Consider the following 20126-nt stretch of genomic DNA (forward strand, 5'->3'; position numbering starts at 1 on the left):
TGTTGGGAAAGATGGAGGGCGCAAGGAGAAGGGGACGATAGAGGACGAGATGGTTGGACAGTGTTCTCGAAGCTACCAGCATGAGTTTGACCAAACTGCGGGAGGCGGTGGAAAATAGGAGTGCCTGGCGTGCTCTGGTCCAGGGGGTCAGGAAGAGGCAGACACGACTAATCAACAACAACAACATGGCTCAGTCACAAGGGCTGAAAAGAGTTTGTGTATGAATTCGACAGTGCTTAGTTTATTTTTTGGTCACTCTTTTGTTATCACTGTTAAGATTGTTTTACAGGTTATGAATGCTGTTGCTCGGTCCTTGCTCCTGCCAACCTAGCAGTTCGAAAGCACATAAAAGTGCAAGTAGATAAATAGGTACCGCTCTGGCAGGAAGGTAAACGGCATTTTCGTGCGCTGCTCTGGTTCGCCAGAAGCGGCTTAGTCATGCTGGCCACATGACCCGGAAGCTGTACGACGGCTTCCCTCGGCCAGTAAAGCGAGATGAGTGCCGCAACCTCAGAGTCATCCGCAACTGGACCTAATGGTCAGGGGTCCCTTTACCTTTAGGTAAAGGTAAAGGGACCCCCTGAGGGAGCCAGCGTACAGCTTCCGGGTCATGCTGCCAGCATGACTAAGCCACTTCTGGCGAACCAGAGCAGCGCACGGAAACGCTGTTTACCTTCCCCTCGGAGCAGTACCTACGGTATTTATCTACTTGGCAGGAGCAGGGACCAAACAACGGGAGCTCACCCCGTCGCGGGGATTCAAGCCGCCGACCTTCTGATCGGCAAGTCCTAGGCTCTGTGGTTTAACCCACAGCGCCACCCGCGTCCCATGAATTCCAGAGGTAGCAATAACTTTTCTCAAAGCTCCTTTTGAACTCAGAACCGGCATGGCACACGTCTAGCAACTTGTGTCAAGGAGAAGTAGGTAAAAGCTCTCACGGACCGTGAGCTGTTCAAAGCTTTATAAAATGTATCAGGATGTACTTATATTGCACTTGGAAGTCATTACTGTTAGATAGAAACATCTCCCAAGTATATAAGCTAGTTGCCAAATGGCACCTTAAGCATAGACAACGGTCGCCACAACGAATGCCTAGCTGCCATTTTTTTACAAGATTACAAAACAAAAAATGAATTGTGTATATCATCAACGTTAAAATGCATTTAACAATTCAGTTGCACATTTTACCAATTACAGTCATCTCTTTCTTTCTTAACAAATGAAACACAATTCACACCAGGGACACATTTTTAATACCACATTTTTAATAGCAATTGCGAATTGGACACCACAAACATAAATGGGGCTCAGCCTTGGCAACAGTAGCCAACCGTAAGCAATTTGCATAAGTAATATTTATAAATACCAGCATGTATGTGTATATGTACAGATATAAAATAAAATATTGTGCTAGATTTGCACGTGGCACTGCTTTATTTGACAACAGTATTTTATTTATTACTTGTGGAGAGCCGTAGCATCACTGTTAGATTTTGATTTTCTTATGGGCAAATGCATTCTTCCATTCTGACAGTGTGTAAATTATTCTGTTACGACAGTGAAGTTTTATTCCAGTACAGTGGTACCTCGGGTTAAGTACTTAATTTGTTCTGGAGGTCTGTTCTTAACCTGAAACTGTTCTTAACCTGAAGCACCACATTAGCTAATGGGGCCTCCTGCTGCTGCCGCGCCGCCGGAGCACGATTTCTGTTCTCATCCTGAAGCAAAGTTCTTAACCTGAAGCACTATTTCTGGGTTAGCGGAGTCTGTAACCTGAAGCGTATGTAACCTGAGGTACCACTGTACTTGGTTGACATTCCCTGTTTAGGGAAGTTTTTAATGTTTGATGTTTTATCATGCTTTTAATATTCTGTTGGGAGATGCCCAGAGTGGCTGGGGAAACCCAGCCACATGGGCGGGGTATAAATAATAAATTATTATTATTATTATCATCACTGAGGCTCCTAGCATGTCTGGGCTTCAGCCGGAGAGAAAGATGGAAAATGATTAGCAGCCATGAGTTCCATCCTTCCACTTTCCCCATGAAGCTGAAGCAGGCTCAAATACACGGAGAGGAAGAGTTGGGAAATCTGAAGGGGCAGCGTGGCTCTCCCCAGTGAAGCAGAAGATAGGATCCCCTGTGGGTTTTTGCGACTGTGTGAAAAAGAACTGGAGGGATGGAGGGTCGAGAATCTGAGGAAGAGAATCATTTGGACTAGATTATCCTTGGGGTCCCGTCCAACTCTACAATTCTATGACCCCTTCAGAACTTTGAATGTGTTTAAATAGCAAAGGTTGAATCATTTTACAGACTACACATGATCTACACACAGGAAAGTAAGGGGTGTGTGAGCATTTTTCGTGCCAGAGGCAGTTCCCTGGCAAGCTCTGGTCAGTCTGGCTGCATTAGGATTGTAACGGAAGGGCACCTTTTACTTTAGACTCGTAAAAAGCATTTTTTCCACCTTACATGGAACCTAAAATGACCACAAAACCATCATTTCCTAAAATGAGTAATCAAAAAAATAATAATTGAAAGGAATCTTGTTGAAGCTTACTCAGGAGTAAATTCACACGTCAAAACTCATTGAAAGGGTTTGCACAGAACCAATAAGAAGCGTGGGTGGCAAAAAGCTTCAGAGAGGGGGGGAAGTATTTTAAAAGGAAACCAGAGGGTCTTGGCTGATCTTATGGAACTGCAGACTTTTAATGATCCTGTGACCAATTAAATCCAATTCAAAACCTGACCTCAGATAGACAATTGCCGCACATGGAAGTTCTACTTTTGACAAGCGATTTGCTTTTACTGAAAGGGATGCTCATTGACCCTTTGGCCATACAGTCATAATGCTTCTTAGGGTTTCTTTGTATTCAAATGATATACTGCCTACTTGTTATGCCCTTTAAGAATAAATGTGTTGATGTGTTTGTGTGTTTGTTTGTTTGTTTGTATGTGTATGTACGCAAACACACATCCGGGAGGCGGGCGGCCAAACTGGGTCTTTGACCCGGGTGACAAAAAACCTAGATTCGGCCCTGACTTATGCTAAAGCCATAAACCAATTATAAGAAGGTGGCACTATCATTACAGTAATCTGTAAGACTAATTTATTTGCCAACATTACTATAAATTTGTTATGAGTTCTGTGACAAGGACTAAAAAAAACTGCAAAGCTTGTTACAAAAGGCGAATGAATAAATCACACTTACCTGTTTCATTTTGTTTATACAATAAAAATATTGGGACTATACCTCGGTTTTTAAAACACCCTAGTCTTTGTTTTTAAAGTGGGGTCTTCTAATGCGCCCCCTGGCAACATCGTTCCACCACAAATTAACTGCATTTGCAGCATTGAAAACCTCTAGGTCCGGACCATTCATCTTGATCATCAGTAAGTCATCAATGGTCGTCGCAAGCAGACGTTTCCGACTGTCCGTTTTAACCAGGTTTAGTTGGCTAACCCCCCTCTCGCATTCCGCAGTGCTAAGCGGGAGGACTCGTAAGAAGTTCAAAACTTTGCATATATTAATATACGAAGCACAAGCCGTTGACTCTGCTTGAAGACGCTGCCAAGCTTCTTCACACGTGATGCTTGTCTTGTTGCCAGCCCACACTCTGAACTCTTGATACTCCTCCAAGATGGCTTCCTTGTCGACTCTCACGTTGCTGGGCAAGGCTTGCAATAGTTCACTCAATTCTTTTTCTCCATGGCTACTTGCAGACGTGTCCCTTCCACCGACCGGTTTGGGTATGTTGCACGGGTCAAATATTTCCACGTTTCGCAGAACTCTGTCGTTTCCAATGCGGTCAAACCATTTGTCGATCGCTTCCACGATTGAACTCAGCAAGACACGCCGATCTTCCTCAAAGCAGCCAACTTCGCTTGCGTTACTAATGATTTCCACGTCTTTGTACACTAACACGCCGCCTTCCAGCTGCGCGGCACTTTCAAACTTTTGCAGCTGAGGCCCGCTGTCTTTCACCATCCTCTGCAGCCTCTCTTTCGTCGCTGTCAAGCTGGTTTTCACATCGCTGACGGACACACACTTCCTCCGAAACACCTCGGATAGCCTCGTAAGCGTGTGCGTAACGTCGTCCATGAAAAACAAAAACCTGACAAAGCGCTCCGACTTCAAACGCTTCAAGTACCCCTTCAGCTTGGCCTCCACCTTCCTGTCTGGCTTCGTGCTGGAGCCGCTCACAATCTGCTGCAAGTGCACCACAACTACGGGCAGATTGTTGGCCAGGGCTTTCACGGCAGAGTTCTTCGACTGCAGCCACCTGATTCCGGTGATACCCATGTGGCGAAGCACTTTCTCGTTCAGGACTTCGCCTATCTCTTTCAACTCCTTTGCCCTTTTAGGACTACTGTGGTAAAACGTGTATATACCCTTCATGACGTCTTCGGCAAGCCCGGCGAATTTGACGGACTTTAAGGCATCCCCGATCGCAAGCTCCAGTTGGTGAGCGACGCAGTGCACGGCCACCAGACCTGGACAGCTGTCCTGGAACAATTTCGCAACCCCAGACGCGTTGCCCGTATCAACGCTAGCCCTGTTGAAACTTATGGCCGTCAGCTTGCTTTTCCAATCGGGTATGTATCCGTCGAGAACCGACTCGATGGTCGACTTCACTTCCCCTGCATCCTCGCTAGGACACTCCTTAAGGGCTCCGTAACTACATTTCACTTCCGCTTCATTTATATAATAAAAGTAAACAATCTCGGAAGCCGCGTTTGATCTATCCGTCGAGCCATCGGCCAAAATCCCAAAGAAATTTGCTTTGCTCAGTTTGTACTTGAGCTCCAGCCGAAGGCTTTCCGCAATGTAATGAGCAAACTGCTTGGCCGCTTTGTCGTTCCTGTACGTCTCGCCCACTATCAAGCCGTTTTTCTTCTGCAGTGCACATAACGCCGGGAAGTCGTCAAACGAATAGTTCTCCTTGACGATGAAGTATGCCGTATTGAACAGCTTCTCCAAGTTACTGTGCAAATTGCTGTCCATCGTTCTTAATTCCTGCACCGTCGGGACTGACAGGGGTGCGGACATTGGATTCAACCTGGCTAATTGAGCACGGCAAGCTTTTTGGTGAGTAGCAGATGCACCGTGTTTTTTTATCTGAAAAGGTAACAAAAATAAAATTTGTTATTATAGAATCACAGAATCTTAAGAGTTGGAAGGGACCCAGCAGTCATCTAGTCCAACCCCCTGCGATGCAGGAATCTCAACTAAAACATCCATGGCAGATGGCCATTCAACCTCTACTTAAAAACCTCCAAGGAAGTAGAGTCTACCACATCTTGTGGAAGTTTGTTCCACAACTGAACAGCTCTTACTGTAAATGTTTAGTTGGGATCTCATTTCTTGCAACTTGAAGACGTTGATTCGAGTCCTACCCTCCAGAGCAGGAGAAAACAAGCCTGCTCCCTCCTCCATGGGACAGCCCTTCAGATATTTGAAGATGACTATCATATCTCCTTTCAGTCCCCACTTTTCCAGGCTAAACATACCCAGCTCCTTCAACTGTTCCTCATAAGGCTTGGTATCCAGACCCTTAATCATCCTAGTTGAACCTCTTCTGCACACGTTCCAGCTTGTCAACATCCTTCTTAAATTGTAGCACCCAGAACTGGGCGCAGTATTCCAAGAGTTGTCTGAGACCACCAGGTATAGGGAGATATATAAATTCAATAAATAAAATTAATAAATAAGGCACAATAGTCGTACTATTAATTCCCTTGATCTGGACACTAGACTTCTATTGATGCAGCCTACAAGAGCATTAGCTTTTTTTGCTGCTGCATCACATTATTATTATTATTACAGTGGTGCCTCGCAAGACGAAATTAATTCGTTCCGCAAGTTTTTTCTTCTTGCGAGTTTTTCGTCTTGCGAAGCACGGTTTCCCATAGGAATGCAGTGAAAATCAATCAATGCGTTCCTATGGAAACCGCCTTCAGACCAGGTCCGGGGAAAGTCTGTCCACCGACCTCTTCTGAAGGCTGGGGGGGGGGGAACAAGGGCTTTTCTTTCCACCGCCAGCCTTCAGAAGGCTGTTCTGAAGGCTGGCGGCGGGAAGAAAGGCCCTTCTCCCCACCTCCCGCCCCGCAAGCTCCGGGGACAGGAGGGCTTTGCTGCCGACCGCCAGCATTTTAAAAGCCCCCGGGACAGCGGAGACTTCTCCGCTGTCCCGGGGCGATTTTAAAATGCTGGCGGGCAGCAGCGAAGCTTTCACTGCCGACCCCCAGCATTTTAAAAGCCCCCGGTACAGCGGAGGTCTTCTGAAGCCAGGCGGTGGGTGAAAGTCTTTGCTCCCCCCCGCCTGCCTTCAAAAGCTGTCCGGGATAGCGGAGAAACCTCTTCTGAAGGCCGGCGGTGGGCGAAAGCAGCGCGCTTCCCTGCTACCCGGACCGCTTTTAAAATGCTGGCGGTGGGGAGCAAAGCCTTTCGGCCCCCGCCGGCCTTCCTGGACCTCTTCTGAAGGCCGGAGGGGGGCGAAAGGCTTTGCTTCCCACCGCCAGCATTTAAAAGAGGTCCCCGGAGATTTCCCTACGGGCTTTCTTCTTGCGAAGCAAGCCCATAGGGAAATTCGTCTTGCGGAACGACTCAAAAGCGAGTTTTTCGTTTTGCGAGGCGTTCGTCTTGTGAGGCACCACTGTATTATTTATTATTATTATAATTATAATTATAATTATTATTATTATTATTATACCGCTTTCATATATTAAAAAAAATCAAAGCAGTTTGCAGCACTTTAAAACATCAAATAAAACAATCCAGAATCAGTGCTGAAGAGCATTTATTTATGTATGGAATGACAGCAGCCGGGATATTTTCTGCACAAAAATGAGAGGAAGAAATTTCCACCAAAGAAGAATGGAAAAGCAAACTGATGGACTATGCTGAACTGGCAAAGTTAACAGCTAAAATAAGACAGCTTAATGATGGTTGTTTTATGGAGGAATGGAAGCCTTTTTTGTACTATTTAAAGTAATATTATAGTATAATATTTGAACTATGAGCAACAGAAGGAATGAGAGATTATTGTAGGTAAAAGGTAAAGGTAAAGGACCCCTGGGCAGTTAAGTAATAAACAAATATCTGACTTTTAGAAGACAACTGTTTAGGGAAGTTTTTAATGTTTAATGTTTTATCGTGTTTTTAATATTCTGTTGGGAACCGCCCAGAGTGGTTGGGGAAACCCAGCCAGATGGGCGGGGTATAAATAAATAAATTATTATTGGTAGTGGTAGTCCAGTCAAAGGTGACTATGGGGTGTGGCACTCATCTTTCAGGCCGAGGGAGCCAGCGTTTGTCCACAGATTTCTGGGTCATGTGGCCAGCATGACTAAACCATTTCTGGCACAGTGGAACACCGTGACGGAAACCAGAGCGCATGGAAATGCTGTTTACCTTCCTGCCACAGCGGTATCTATTTATCTGCTTGCACTGGCATGTTTTCGAACTGCTAGGTTGACAGAAGCTGGGACAGAGCAATGGGAACTCACCCTGTCACAGGGATTCGAACAGCCGACCTTCCGATGGGCAAGCCCAAGGGGCTCAGTGGTTTAGACCACAGAGCCACCTGCATCCTTAGTATAGGAGAAAGAAGACAAAGTGCAGCAAGGAGAGAAATAAATACACCACGGAAAACGGGAAGGGAAGTCGACAAAACAAAAGAAAAATCTATTATGTATTAGACTGCATATGTGATATTTCTGGAAATTTAATAAAATATATCTGGGGGGGGGGGGAATATTGCCTTTCTGCAGCCTATTTCTGCTCATGGTAGTGGAAGGAATGGTAGTACAAGCACTCGTTTCCAACAGCAAGCAAGGCTTGATCTACAGCATTTGTGATTCTGCAGGATTCAGGCAACCAGCCTTGGGGTCCACAGGAGCCTGGTGGTGGCATGATAGCCTCCGACTCAGTCAGTTCCTCCTCTGCCAGCTCTGAGCTCAAGGAATAATTTAGGGCATTATTTAATTGCAGACTGGAACGTTTTGCCGTTTTAAAAACCAGAACAGACATGATTATAAGGACAAAGAACTAATGAACAAAAACACCCAATGCCATTCATCTGTTTTGTTTCATACTATAGGATACGATAATCTCTATTGTCATTGTCCCATACAGAACAACGAAATTGAAAAATCTACATAAGACATTCAAAACCTGCTATCCCAGCCATCCCAACCTGGTTAGCCCCCTAAAAACTCTGATACCCCATTTTTAAACAATATACTCCCATAGATACTCCTTACACTGCCTTTAAAACTAAAATCACATTTGGATAGAAACTGTTTCCCAGGCGGCTAGTCCTAGTCTTTGTAACCCTGTACCTTCTTCCAGAAGGCAAAAGCTGAAAGAGACCATTTCCGAGGTGTGCATCGAATAAGCAGGAGGCTGTTTGCCTGAAGGCACGGAGTCTGGCAAAGATGATGTCACACAGGAAAAAACAAACAACGAAACAGAGGAGCTGTGCAGATGTAGCACCCACCACGGGCTAGAATTCTTTATAGGTTTCCATCATTTTTGTTGCAGCAGTGGCAACCCTACTCAGAGCAGCAAAACAAGATATATGAAAGCTAGGAGATGTTTACATCTGTGTCTTGTTTCTGTTAGGATATTTCCGTTCCACCTTAAAAGGGAGCAGGCTTTGTGAGTCACAGAGTCTGCGTATTTCCTGTTCACAGGAAGTTTATGTTTTCTATTGCTTTCGTTTCTCTCTCTCGGTGCCTGAACACTGAAGCAGGCGGTCATGTTTTTTTCTTTGTTCTGACCAACGCTGAATAAACTTAAATTATGCTCTCCTGTGTGCATCTTTCGCTGTGCATTATCTGCTGATAAGAGCGTGCATCAGCTCTGGAATGTGGCAAGCTATTTCTGGAGCTCGTGTCGCTAATTGCTGATACTGCGTGTCTGCGGGAGATCGATGGACGTCCGGAGGCGACGTGGGGCCATGATGGACTTTGTCTCCCTGGCAGTATCCCAACAGTTTCAGCTGCAAAAGTAACTTGCAGCCTAATAATAACAAGGGAAAATTGCCAGCTGCTTCTCATGATGCCCTGTTAAAATCTGTCGCTGTCAATGGCTGGTTTCCCCAGACCATTTAACTAAAAAAACGAAACAACTGTCACATTTAACAAATTTGGCAAATTGTATCTGCAGAATATAAATATAAGCTCACCGTTTCAATCTTGAATGTTGCGCAGCCTTTCACGAAACTCGTATCCTCGGCCCGTGCAAATTCTTTGCAGACGAGGCAGATCATAACATCAGCAAACATTTCCAGCCACGGATTTTCTAGCTTCCACTTCGAAAAAGTTGATGGCCTCACTTTTTTCCTCTGAGATTTAATAATACAAGTATTAGAGCAGCTAGACTCTTTTCCCGTATTGCTGGGTTTTCCTAACAGATCTGGCATTGCCCAAACATAAACAGTTAACCTCATCATGATTTCATAATTATCTATGTATTTCTAATAGTATAACCAAATCAGTAATTTTTGATATAACTGTAAAAAAAACTATGAAAATTTATTATTCCAAAAATGAAACCTTCCTCTGGTTGCCAATATTAAGATGATCTCAGCAAGGAGACAGTCTGTAAAAAAACGATTTAAATTAAATTTTACTGACTAGTGATTTAAATTGATTCAATTTGATTTAAATAAAATCCACCCTGGTCTTCACCCAAAAATGAGCTTGCAAAAGCGAAAAGACAATACAGTATTTGCTTTCCCGCCTGCAAGGTCAGCTAGGCTTTATGGTATCTCCCATACCTTTGCATGCATTCACACCTTAAAACCTGCTCTCCTCGAATCACTGCAGGAACCCATTCATTCACAAACTTAAGTGCCCCAAACTTCTCAATAAGACTTCATTCATGTTCGTCTCCCCTAAGCTTGCCTTCCATCCAAATTAGGCTGCAGACAATTACTAGAAAGTGTGCAATGCATGTTTGCCCATGTTCCACCTGAGCTCTCCAGACATTTCTGTATCTTGCTGCACTACCTGTCCGAAGTCCTATTCCGACTGGCTGGCCCAGGTGCAGAATGCCTGGGTCTGACCCTGATAAGAACTCACAGAGGAGGTCACTTGCTATCTAGCTTGAATTGTGGGAACATTTTTTCATTCCAATACAGCTATTAAAGTTTGCACTGTCATCAATTACGGCAGCTATGAATGGCCATCGGTCATCTTGCATACATTGGGACTGTTTCCATCAAAACTCACTGCTTACGTTTTTCTCTACGCTGATTGATTCACCTTCCAAACAATAGAAGTCGTAAACTCATTCAATGCGAAAATACTCCGGTCCCTCCATGTATTTCTACTCCCTTTATATGCAGAGTGTGTGCAAAGGCTGAAGCTCATTCCACACTCAGTGCATTTAAACGGCTTATCTCTGGTGTGGGTTCTTTGATGATTAATTAAGGTGGTTATTCTCTCTGAAGCTCTTTCCACACTCCCTGCATTCAAGGTTCCTCCCCTCTTCATTTTGCAATTCCTTTTTAATTCTAATTTATATGTAAACACTATCACACATACTGGAGTCGGTTGGAGGTTAGGATTCTGAGCATCAAACGCTTTCATCTTCCCACACTTGGAATTATTTTGTTCTTGCCATTCTATTCCCATCATATTCTCAGTCATCTCTTCTATTGCTTCACTCTTGACGATCTCGGATGACAAAGTCCATTGCTCCCAATAATTCCCATTGTGCCGCATCTCTTCCGTCATCTCTTCCGTTGCTTCAGTTTTGACAATCCCCGATGGCAAAATCCATTGCTGCTTATAATTCTCATTATTCTGCATCTCTTCTGCGCCTTCAGTTTTGACGATCCCCGATGGCAAAATCCATTGCTGCCTGTAACTCCCATTGTTCTGCGTCTCTTCTGTCATCTCTTCTGTTACTTCGCTCTTGATGATCTCTGGCGACCATCGCTCCCTAGAATTCCCATTATTCTGCACATCATCTGATCGTGGGGAGAGAGAAGAAGCATGTTTGAATCTCAAGAGAAAAACAAAGGATCTAATCACAGACCATTTCCCCACTATATGCCAAATTTAAATGTGGTAATCTTCTGAACCAAGGGACGCGGGTGGCGCTGTGGGTTAAACCACAGAGCCTAGGACTTGTCGATCAGAAGGTCGGCAGTTCGAATCCCCGCGAGGGGGTGAGCTCCCGTTGCTCGGTGCCTGCTCCTGCTGACTTAACAGTTCGAAAGCACCTCAAAGTGCAAGTAGATAAATAGGTACCACTCCGGCGGCAAGGTAAACGGCGTTTCCGTGCGCTGCTCTGGTTTGCCAGAAGCGGCTTAGCCATGCTGGCCACATGACCCGGAAGCTGTACGCCGGCTCCCTCGGCCAATAAAGCGAGATGAGCGCCAAACCCCAGAGTCGGCCACGACTGGACCTAATGGTCAGGGGTCCCTTTACCTTTACCTAACTTCTGAACACCCTATAGTGCAAGACAGGGGTGGGGAACCTCCAGCCCACAAACCAAACTTGGCCCCTTTTGGTCCAGCAGATCAGTTTAAGGACCTCTTCCCCAGTCACCCTGTACCTGACATCATACATGAGAACATGTGTGGGGCAGGTAAGGGTGATACTGTGAGCTTAAAGCAAACTTCTGATTATTTCTCTGCTAGAGCAAGTTACACTCACAGCTACCTATCAATTGATGGGTAGAAGCAGCGCCCCTTCCTCGAGCAGAGAAGAGGCTTCTCCCAACCAGCACTGCTCTTTAAAGCTGTTTGTGACCCAATGGGAACTGCTTCTGCAGAAGGATTTGTTTGCACATGTGGAGAGATCTGCCGTCGTTTGCCAGTAGGCTTGTGAAACATGGACCACTTATAAACGCCATCTCCAACTCTTCAAAAGATTCCATCAACGATGTCTCCAAACATTTTTACACATCACTTGGGAAGACAGGCGAACTAATGCCACTGTACTGGAAGAAGCAAAGATTACCAGTGTCAAAGTGATGATTCTTCAACATCAACTTTGTTGAACTGGTCATGTTGTGTGGATGCCTGATTATCGTCTTCCAAAGCAACTACTCTATTCCAAACTTAAAAATGGAAAGTGTAATGCTGGTGGTCAACAAAAGAGGTTTAAAGACTCTCTCAAGGAAAATCTAAAAAAAAGTAGGATAAACACTGACAACTGGGAAACACTGGCCTGCGAGCTCTCCAATTGGAGAGCAGCCTTTACCAAAGGTGTCATGGACTTTGAAGAAGCAACAAATTCAGGACGAAAGGGAGAAAGGTGCTAAGAGGAAGGCACGCTTGGCAAACCCTCACTGTGATCAGAACTCCTGCCCGGAAACCTATCTCCCCACTGTGGAAGGACATGTAGATCCAGAACTGGCCTCCACTGTCACTTATGGACTCACTGTTAAAACTTGTGTTTATGGAAGACAATCTTACTTGGCTACAAGTGATTGCTAAAGAAGAAGATATAGGTTTACTGCAAAGGAATTCCGAGAGAGTTAAGAGGATTTATTTTCTACTAAGACTTAATGTCTTTCATTCTCTGTTGCATCTACTGTGTCCTGTCACCTAACTGTCTTGCCATTTATCAGTACCAGATCTCTCAGGTGGGCCAAAGTGATTCAGGACAATCTCTGTCTGTCTCCAGCCAATCTGGTTCAAGCCCAGATTTCCCCAAATTGATGCAATTTCATTCAGGATCAGCGTTTGGGCTGGATCTGGTGCACAGCTTTATTTAACACAGAGAGATGGGATGTATTTCACTGGCAAACTTTGATTTTAGCCTAAATAGCATAGATATTGCACCATAGTTTTGTTCTCGTTATAATCTCTTTCATTGACATTGTTAATATCAGTACCTGCCAATTTCTTCCCTTCCTCGGAGGCCTGTCCTGTTGGGCTTTCTCCGGGCATAGAGACGAGGTCTGGTTTCAGAACGTCTGCCATAGAAACAGAAACAGGCTAGTTACTTCTGAGTACAAAAGACGGAGCCGTTCCAAGTTTGCTAACTGCTATGTTCCCCTTCCCAAAACCAAGAAGATCAGACAGAACATGGTTGTGTGGACCCAGAGGAATCAATCTGGTCCTTGGGAGCCACCACTCACTGCCCATTTAGCTCAGCTGAGCGGCATTCTAGAAGCCAAAGCAGCTGTTTTAATGCGAGGCAAGGTGGAAGCGAAACCTCAACAAGGAGGCCATCTTTTCTCTGTATAAGTGGAACTCTGCTGGATGAAGCCAAAAGGCTTGTCTTGTCCCGTATCCCCACATAGGCCAACTTGAGCCTTATGGGGATCCCACTAGGACATAAAGGCAAGAGCCCTCTCCTGCTGTTCTTCCCAAATTCAGAGATGTCTGATATACAGTGGTACCTCAGATTAAGAACTTAATTCGTTCCTGAGGTCCGTTCTTAACCTGAAACTGTTCTTAACCTGAAGCTCCACTTTAGCTAACGGGGCCTCCCGCTGCTGCCGCGCTGCCGGAGCACGATTTCTGTTCTCATCCTGAAGCAAATTTCTTAACCCAAGGTACTATTTCTAGGTTAGCGGAGTCTGCAACCTGAAGTGTCTGTAACCTGAGGTACCACTGTATAGCTGTCTTGGCTAAAAGCCATGGACAGCTTTACTTTCCCTGAATTTACTTAAACCTCTTTGAAAGTCACTGAAAAAAAAATATCTTTCAATACCGAGACCAAAAGGAGCCCCAGAAGAAGAAGAAGAAGAAGGAGTAGTAGTAGTTTGGATTTGATATCCCGCTTTCTCACTACCCGAAGGAGTCTCAAAGCGGCTAACATTCTCCTTTCCCTTCCTCCCCCACAACAAACACTCTGTGGGGTGAGTGGGGCTGAGAGACTTCAGAGAAGTGTGCCTGGCCCAAGGTCACCCAGCAGCTGCATGAGGAGGAGCGGGGAAGCGAACCCGGTTCCCCAGATTACGAGTCTACCGCTCTTAGCCACTACACAACACTGGCTCTAGACAGCTAAGCACTTACCGATTGATATCTCCTCTTCTCTAGGATGCCGGATAAGTGGATCTTCTCCTTCTTCCCAACAGGAATTGAGGTCTGATACTTTGAAGGAAACACACAGGACCAATTACGTCCGATTCTACTTACTCACCACAAAATACCCAGCTATTCCAAAGCCAGCCAACTGGACAGAGTGTCTGGAGAGTGAGATGGAATTTCTATAGGCCACAGCAACTACCCTACCCAACCCTCATGGCTGCCCAGATGCCGCAACAAGTGGACACCAAGCTCACCCACTCAGGTCTCCGTGATGTAGACCAGAACGGCCTCCTCATCCACAATCAGATCAGGGATGAAAGAGGTCATATTCAGAAACGACCAGGTATTCAGCAACAGCAGCCACAGACCTGAGGGCTGGCTGACAAGACAATCGAAATACCCCATGTTTTGCTGGCACACCATACAGTCACTGTCTGTGCCATATGCCCCTTACCCAGCTTGCCCTGCCTCCCACATCATCCCTCCCCCTCCCCTGAACCACTGCTCTCCCCAGGTTCAAAAAAGGATGTCTTTGCTGAAACATGTTGAAGTGCAAAATGCTTCCATTTCCAAGGGAGAGTTGGAGAAGTTCCACAGCTGTTTTAGCTGTTTCCACATTTTAAAAATACAGTGAACACAAGCTGTGCTTGCAAAGGAACGAACAGGAGTGTGCTCTAAGGGTCAGCATTGTTTCTTTGCGCCCATATATCCCTGAAGGAGCATCTCCACCCCCATCATTCAGCCCACAAACTGAGATGGAGCACTGAGGGCCTTCTGGCAGCTCCCTCACTGCGAGAAGTGAGGTTACAGGGAACCAGGCAGAGGGCCGTTTTGGTAGTCACACCCGCAGTGTGGAACGCCCTCCCATCAGATGCTGAGATAAAGAACTATACAGCTTTTAGAAAACATTTGAAGGCTGCCCTGTATTGGGAAGTTTTTAATGCTTTATTATGTTTCTGTATATGCTGGAAGCAGCCCAGAGTGGCTGGAGCAATCCAGTCAGGGTGGGGGTACAAATAATAAAATTATTATTATTATCCCAGCCACATCTCCCCTCCCTCAATGAAAACAAACGAAACCCACACGAATTAAAAACTGCTAAAACAATTGCTGAGTATTTAAGTTGTGCTCATGCTGTGCTTGCTGATTTGCAGGACAAAAACCACAGGGATGTTGGATTCCAGTGTGGAAAATGAAGAAATTTGTCATGTGGCATCCACAGAAGTCTGCTGGAGTGGCCCAAAAGCTCAAACTCCCTGCTAGTTAATGAAGTGGGTCCATTTGCTTAAATGCTTTTGCACCTACAGCACAACAAAAGTGAGAGTATGCCAAAAGCACATCAAAGTGCAAGTAGATAAGTAGGTACCGCGCTGGCGGGAAGGTAAACAGAGTTTCCATGTGCTGCTCTGGTTCACCAGAAGCAGCTTAGTCATGCTGGCCACATGACCCGGAAGCTGTACACCGGCTCCCTCGGCCTATAGAGCAAGATGAGTGCTGCAACCCCAGGGTTGGCCACAACTGGACCTAACGGTCAGGGGTCCCTTTACCTTTACTAGGGGACATGCATTCACTAAATCCGGAGCAGTATACGAGCTCAAACCTTTGAAGCAGCAAATGGAATAGAAAGTGCAAATGTGTTTAACTGCTCAGTAACATCAGAAAAGGGCTCAATTACAAGGACGTATGGTGGGGGGGGGGGCTACTAAATTCATTCCTTAGACATCTATTATTGAACGAACAAATAAGCAGCCTTACCTAGAGAGGCCACAGTCTCATAATTCTCTTCCATGACTTCCCTATGCAAAGCTTTTTGGCGCGGATCCAGAAGAGCCCATTCCTCTGCCTCGAAAAACACAGTTACGTCCTCAAAGGTCACCAGGCCCTGGACAAAGGAGTACGGTAGAATTCATTCCACCATTTCCCAAGCATCTAAGGAGACGTGATAGACGCATGTGTGCTTTCATTTATCTATCCGTCCCCATCACAGCCACTTTTGCTGGGCCAAAAGTAAAAAAAAGGAAAGGAAAGGGAAAGGGAGGGAAAGGGGAAGGAAGGGAAAGGGAAAAAGAGGCATATTTTTCCAGTCTCCCTTGCATCTCCACACACAGAGAGGCACCCAGGAAACTCCCATCACTCTCTTGGATTCTCCTCCCTTACCTGAGGTGGCTGCCTGGAATCTCTTTCAACTTCACCCCAAGGAAGAGACAATCCCGGCTGTGAACCTGTGGCCATAGCCCTGCCTTCAGGGCGTGAAGGATGAACCGGGCCACCCCCAGGGCCGTTACAGCTGCTCCCTCAATGCACTTTAAAGCATGTTGCAGCCGTCAAGCGGGGTCACCCAGTGCCTGCAGGGGAGAAACAGGAGTTCGGAGGGACGTCGGCCATCTGCAGCCTCTGCTATAATACAGTAAACAAACACGCAAGCAAATGAAAAGAGACCACTGAGCTCACTGAGGTCCAGCGCCAAGGGCCTTCTGGCAGTTCCCTCACTGTGAAAAGTGAAGTTACAGGGAACCAGGCAGAGGGGCCTTCTTGGTGGTGGTGCCCACCTGCCCTCCCATCACATGTCAAGGAAATAAACAACCATCTGACTTTTAGAAGACATCTGAAGGCAGCCTTGTTTAAGGAAGTTTTTACTGTTTGATGTTTTATTGTGTTTTTAATATTCTGCTGGGAGCCGCCCAGAGTGGCTGAGGAAACCCAGCCAGATGGGCAGGGTATAAATAATAAATTACAGTGGTACCCCGGGTTAAGAACTTAATTCGTTCTGGAGGTCCGTTCTTAACCTGAAACTGTTCTTAACCTGAGGTACCACTTTAGCTAATGGGACCTCCTGCTGCTGCCGTGCCGCCAGAGCACAATTTCTGTTCTCATCCTGAAGCCAAGTTCTTAACCTGAGGTGCTATTTCTTGGTTAGCGGAGTCTGTAACCTGAAGCATCTCTAACCTGAAGCATCTGTAACCTGAGGTACCACTGTATTACTACTACTACTACTACTGGTAGGTTTTGTCATTCACAGATCATATACTACTACTACTATTATTCACATATCATATATACGTAGATCAGTGATCCCCAAGCTTGGGTCTCCAGCTGTTTCTGGACTACAATTCCCATCATCCCTGGCCACCAGTCCTACTAGCTAGGCATGATGGGAGTTTGTGATAGAGTTGTAGTCCAGAAACAGCTGGAGACCCAAGAAACAGCTGGAGACCCAAGAAACAGCTGGAGACCCAAGAAACAGCTGGAGACCCAAGTTTTTTGGGGAAAGACTGCACGATCCCCGCTCAGCCTGGCCATCTCGGTCCTCCTCCAACCTCGTCTCCGCTCCTGGCTCCGAAAAGAGTTCCGTCCCTGCCCAACTCAGAGCATCCCCCAAATTGGGAGCGATTTCTGACTTCCTAACTGGGCCAGTCCCCCTTAGGAAGGATCTGAGGAGGAATATGAAGGAAGTGGGGTGGGGTCCCTTCTTCCAGCTCCCACCCCCCGCTCCAAATCCTTCCCTTCCCTCCCTCCATCCTACTTGACACCTCTTCTCACCTGTAGCGCCCGATCCAGCAGCTCCCTTCCGCCGTCCGGAACCCGGAGGAAGCAATATGGGTGAAGCCCCGCCCCTTCCTCCCGAGCCCAACTTCCTGCCCCTCTAGGAAGCAGAGCTCTGTGCATTAACCCTTCGCAGGACTTAAGGCGCGCGCGCTTTCACGCACAAACAAACGCGAGCTTTTAACACGTTCTTAGGGAGTTTTTTTTAAACAACACGGGGGGGGGGACGGGGGACGGGACATAAATCAAAAAGCGATAGCCAGCAGGAAAAGTGTCATAATATGACCCGCATTGCGGGGGGTTGGGCTAGATGACTCTTGGGGTTCCTCCCAACTCTACTTTTATCTTGCATAGCAAAGGAGCGATCACATGTACATGTTTTATCTCAGCCCACCATATTTTAGCAGAGTTAGCTGAGCACAGGCCTGAAGAAGAGCTCGACTTGCGTTTTCATTTGTGTAAAATAGAATTTGCTTTTCTCACGTTTTTGTTGTTGTTTAGTCGTGTCCGATTTTAACTTCCTGCCTCTCTAGGAACCATATTTTAACTTCCTGCCTCTCTGGGAACCAGACTGCCTGCCCCTCTAGGAACCAGACTGCCTGCCCCTCTAGGAACCAGAGCTCGCTTCATTTGCCCAGTTGGAGGACTAAATGAAAGGAGCTGCTAGATTTCTCCTCACCCTTCTCCTCTTTAAAGATTTCCAGAACCTTCATGATCTTGATAAACCTCAGCACATGTCGCAGCTTGCCAATTTCCTTAAACTCTGGTGCCCAGAACTGGACACAGAACTTCAGGCATGACTGAGCAGAAGAACAGTACTATTGCTTCCCTTGATCTGGACACTACTTGTGAGAGTACAGTCAAGAATATTTGCTGCTGCTGCTTCTTTTTTCTTCTTCTTCTGCTGCTGCATCATATTGTTGACTTGTGGCAAGCTTTGCCAGCTTACAGGCTCAATCCTTCAATTCCCCCAGGCATCCACTTGTATTTCACTTGCTACCAAAATTCAGTTCTGAATCAGGAAATAATAATAATAATAATAATAATAATAATAATAAAAATTTTAGTTATACCCCGCCCTTCCTGGTCAGAGCCGGGCTCAGGGCGGGTAACACCAGTAAAATTAATGGGGGAAAAACCAATTTAAAATACAGATTAAAATGCAATTTAAAATGCAGCCTCATTTTAAAAGTAGCCCACAGATCAAAACCATAAGGGGAGGGAAACATAAGGGTCAGACTGAGTCGAAACCAAAGGCCAGGCGGAACAGCTCTGTCTTGCAGGCCCTGCGGAAAGATGTCAAGCCCTGCAGGGCCCTAGTCTCTTGTGACAGAGCGTTCCACCAAGTCGGGGCCAGTACTGAAAAGGCCCTGGCCCTAGTTGAGGAAGTATGTATTGTCACATCCCAAGCAGCCATCTTTGTACCCCCTTCACATTTTGCCCCACTGTGGCCCAGCCTGGCCAAGCCCTAGAATTCACCATGGCAAAGCTACTGGGTCTTTCCCCTAGAGGTTCAAGCCAAAGAAAACCACTGCTTTCTTTTCCATTGATGAGCAATGGCTCTCCATTATGTAACATGGTAGGCCATGTTTTACATGGCATGTGGCTGCCCCCCACCTACCCCCCAAAAAAACCCCAGAGTCGAGCTACAACTAACACATAAAAATGCCACCCTGCAATCTGAAGAATGGGGAACTAGGTCTGCCAAAACGGTAACAAACGAGATGGAATGTGAACCAATTCACCGAAAACAAGGTCAAGTCACCATGTGGAAAGGATCTGATGAAGCAGGCAGCCTGTGGATCAGGACACAAGGTTTTGGCCAGTAGGTGAGCATAAAAGGATCCACCCCTTGTACACAGTTCAACTTCCATTGAATTCAGACTTGGAGCTTCCCTCATTAAAGGCAAAGGGGTGTAATAGGAATTTTATGGTCTTAGATATATGGTAATGTTCATAAGTGTACCAACCAAGCACATACATAGATCAGCACAGGAAGGCCAACCTGGAACCATTTTGATTCCTAAACTGACTGCAAGGTCAAAATGGAAAAGCTTCCCCATTGTCTTTTCCTTCACAAATCCTGTCTGTGTTTGAATAGGGTGTGAGCCTGTGACCTGGCCCAGGAACTAAGTATTTATCACTACACAAGACTAGCCGGGCTACCCAGGAAATCCAATCAAGTAACCTGCAAGACAGGAAATAAACAACGATAGGAGAAAAACAACATTCAAATGTTCTGTTTTAGACCGCCTTTTTTATAAAAGTCTTTATAAGGCCTTGCACACCATTTTTCTGGGTCCTCCTCCTTTCCTGTGTGTGAGGGGAGCACCCTGTTGCAACAGATCAATAAAGATCAAGCTTACTAGCTGCTTTGCTTCTCAATATTCTCTGGTTGGCCTCTGTTATTTTCTCCTACCAATAGGGAACCTATGTAAGGACTCTATATGGGCTCTTGGATACCCCATAAGGGAAAAGGGCATATTTTTGTTTACAACATGGGGACAGACTGAGGTGCTACAGTTGCATCCTACTTATCCTCAGCTTAAGGTAGTATGCAAGCACACAGCATTAAAAAAAA

At 45.9% G+C, this 20126-nt stretch overlaps 1 protein-coding gene across 1 annotated transcript; it reads right to left on the reverse strand.

Moving 5' to 3' along the window:
• Positions 1-1243: 1243 nt before the first annotated feature.
• LOC128409326 (zinc finger protein 862-like) lies at positions 1244-17638 on the reverse strand. The gene is made up of 8 exons (XM_053379670.1): positions 17543-17638; positions 16160-16399; positions 15758-15884; positions 13988-14065; positions 12859-12939; positions 10554-10981; positions 9191-9349; positions 1244-5118 (listed from the first exon to the last, which is right to left on the reverse strand). Exons 2-8 carry the CDS (start codon positions 16232-16234, stop codon positions 3271-3273), a joined length of 2796 nt encoding a protein of 931 aa, XP_053235645.1. The 5' UTR covers positions 16235-16399; positions 17543-17638; the 3' UTR covers positions 1244-3270.
• Between the last annotated feature and the right edge of the window lie 2488 nt (positions 17639-20126).

The sequence above is a fragment of the Podarcis raffonei genome, chromosome 2, assembly GCF_027172205.1.
Source record: "Podarcis raffonei isolate rPodRaf1 chromosome 2, rPodRaf1.pri, whole genome shotgun sequence".
NCBI lineage: Eukaryota > Metazoa > Chordata > Lepidosauria > Squamata > Lacertidae > Podarcis > Podarcis raffonei.

Coding starts and splice junctions, on each gene's coding strand:
- LOC128409326 (XM_053379670.1), bottom strand. CDS start 16,234: ATGGCCACAGGTTCACAGCCGGGATTGTCTCTTCCTTGGGGTGAAGTT. Junction 12,940..13,987: donor AGAAGAGGAGATATCAATCG/GTAAGTGCTTAG, acceptor TTTCTATGGCAG/ACGTTCTGAAACCAGACCTC. Junction 9,350..10,553: donor CTAACCTCCAACCGACTCCA/GTATGTGTGATA, acceptor ATTAAATCTCAG/AGGAAAAAAGTGAGGCCATC.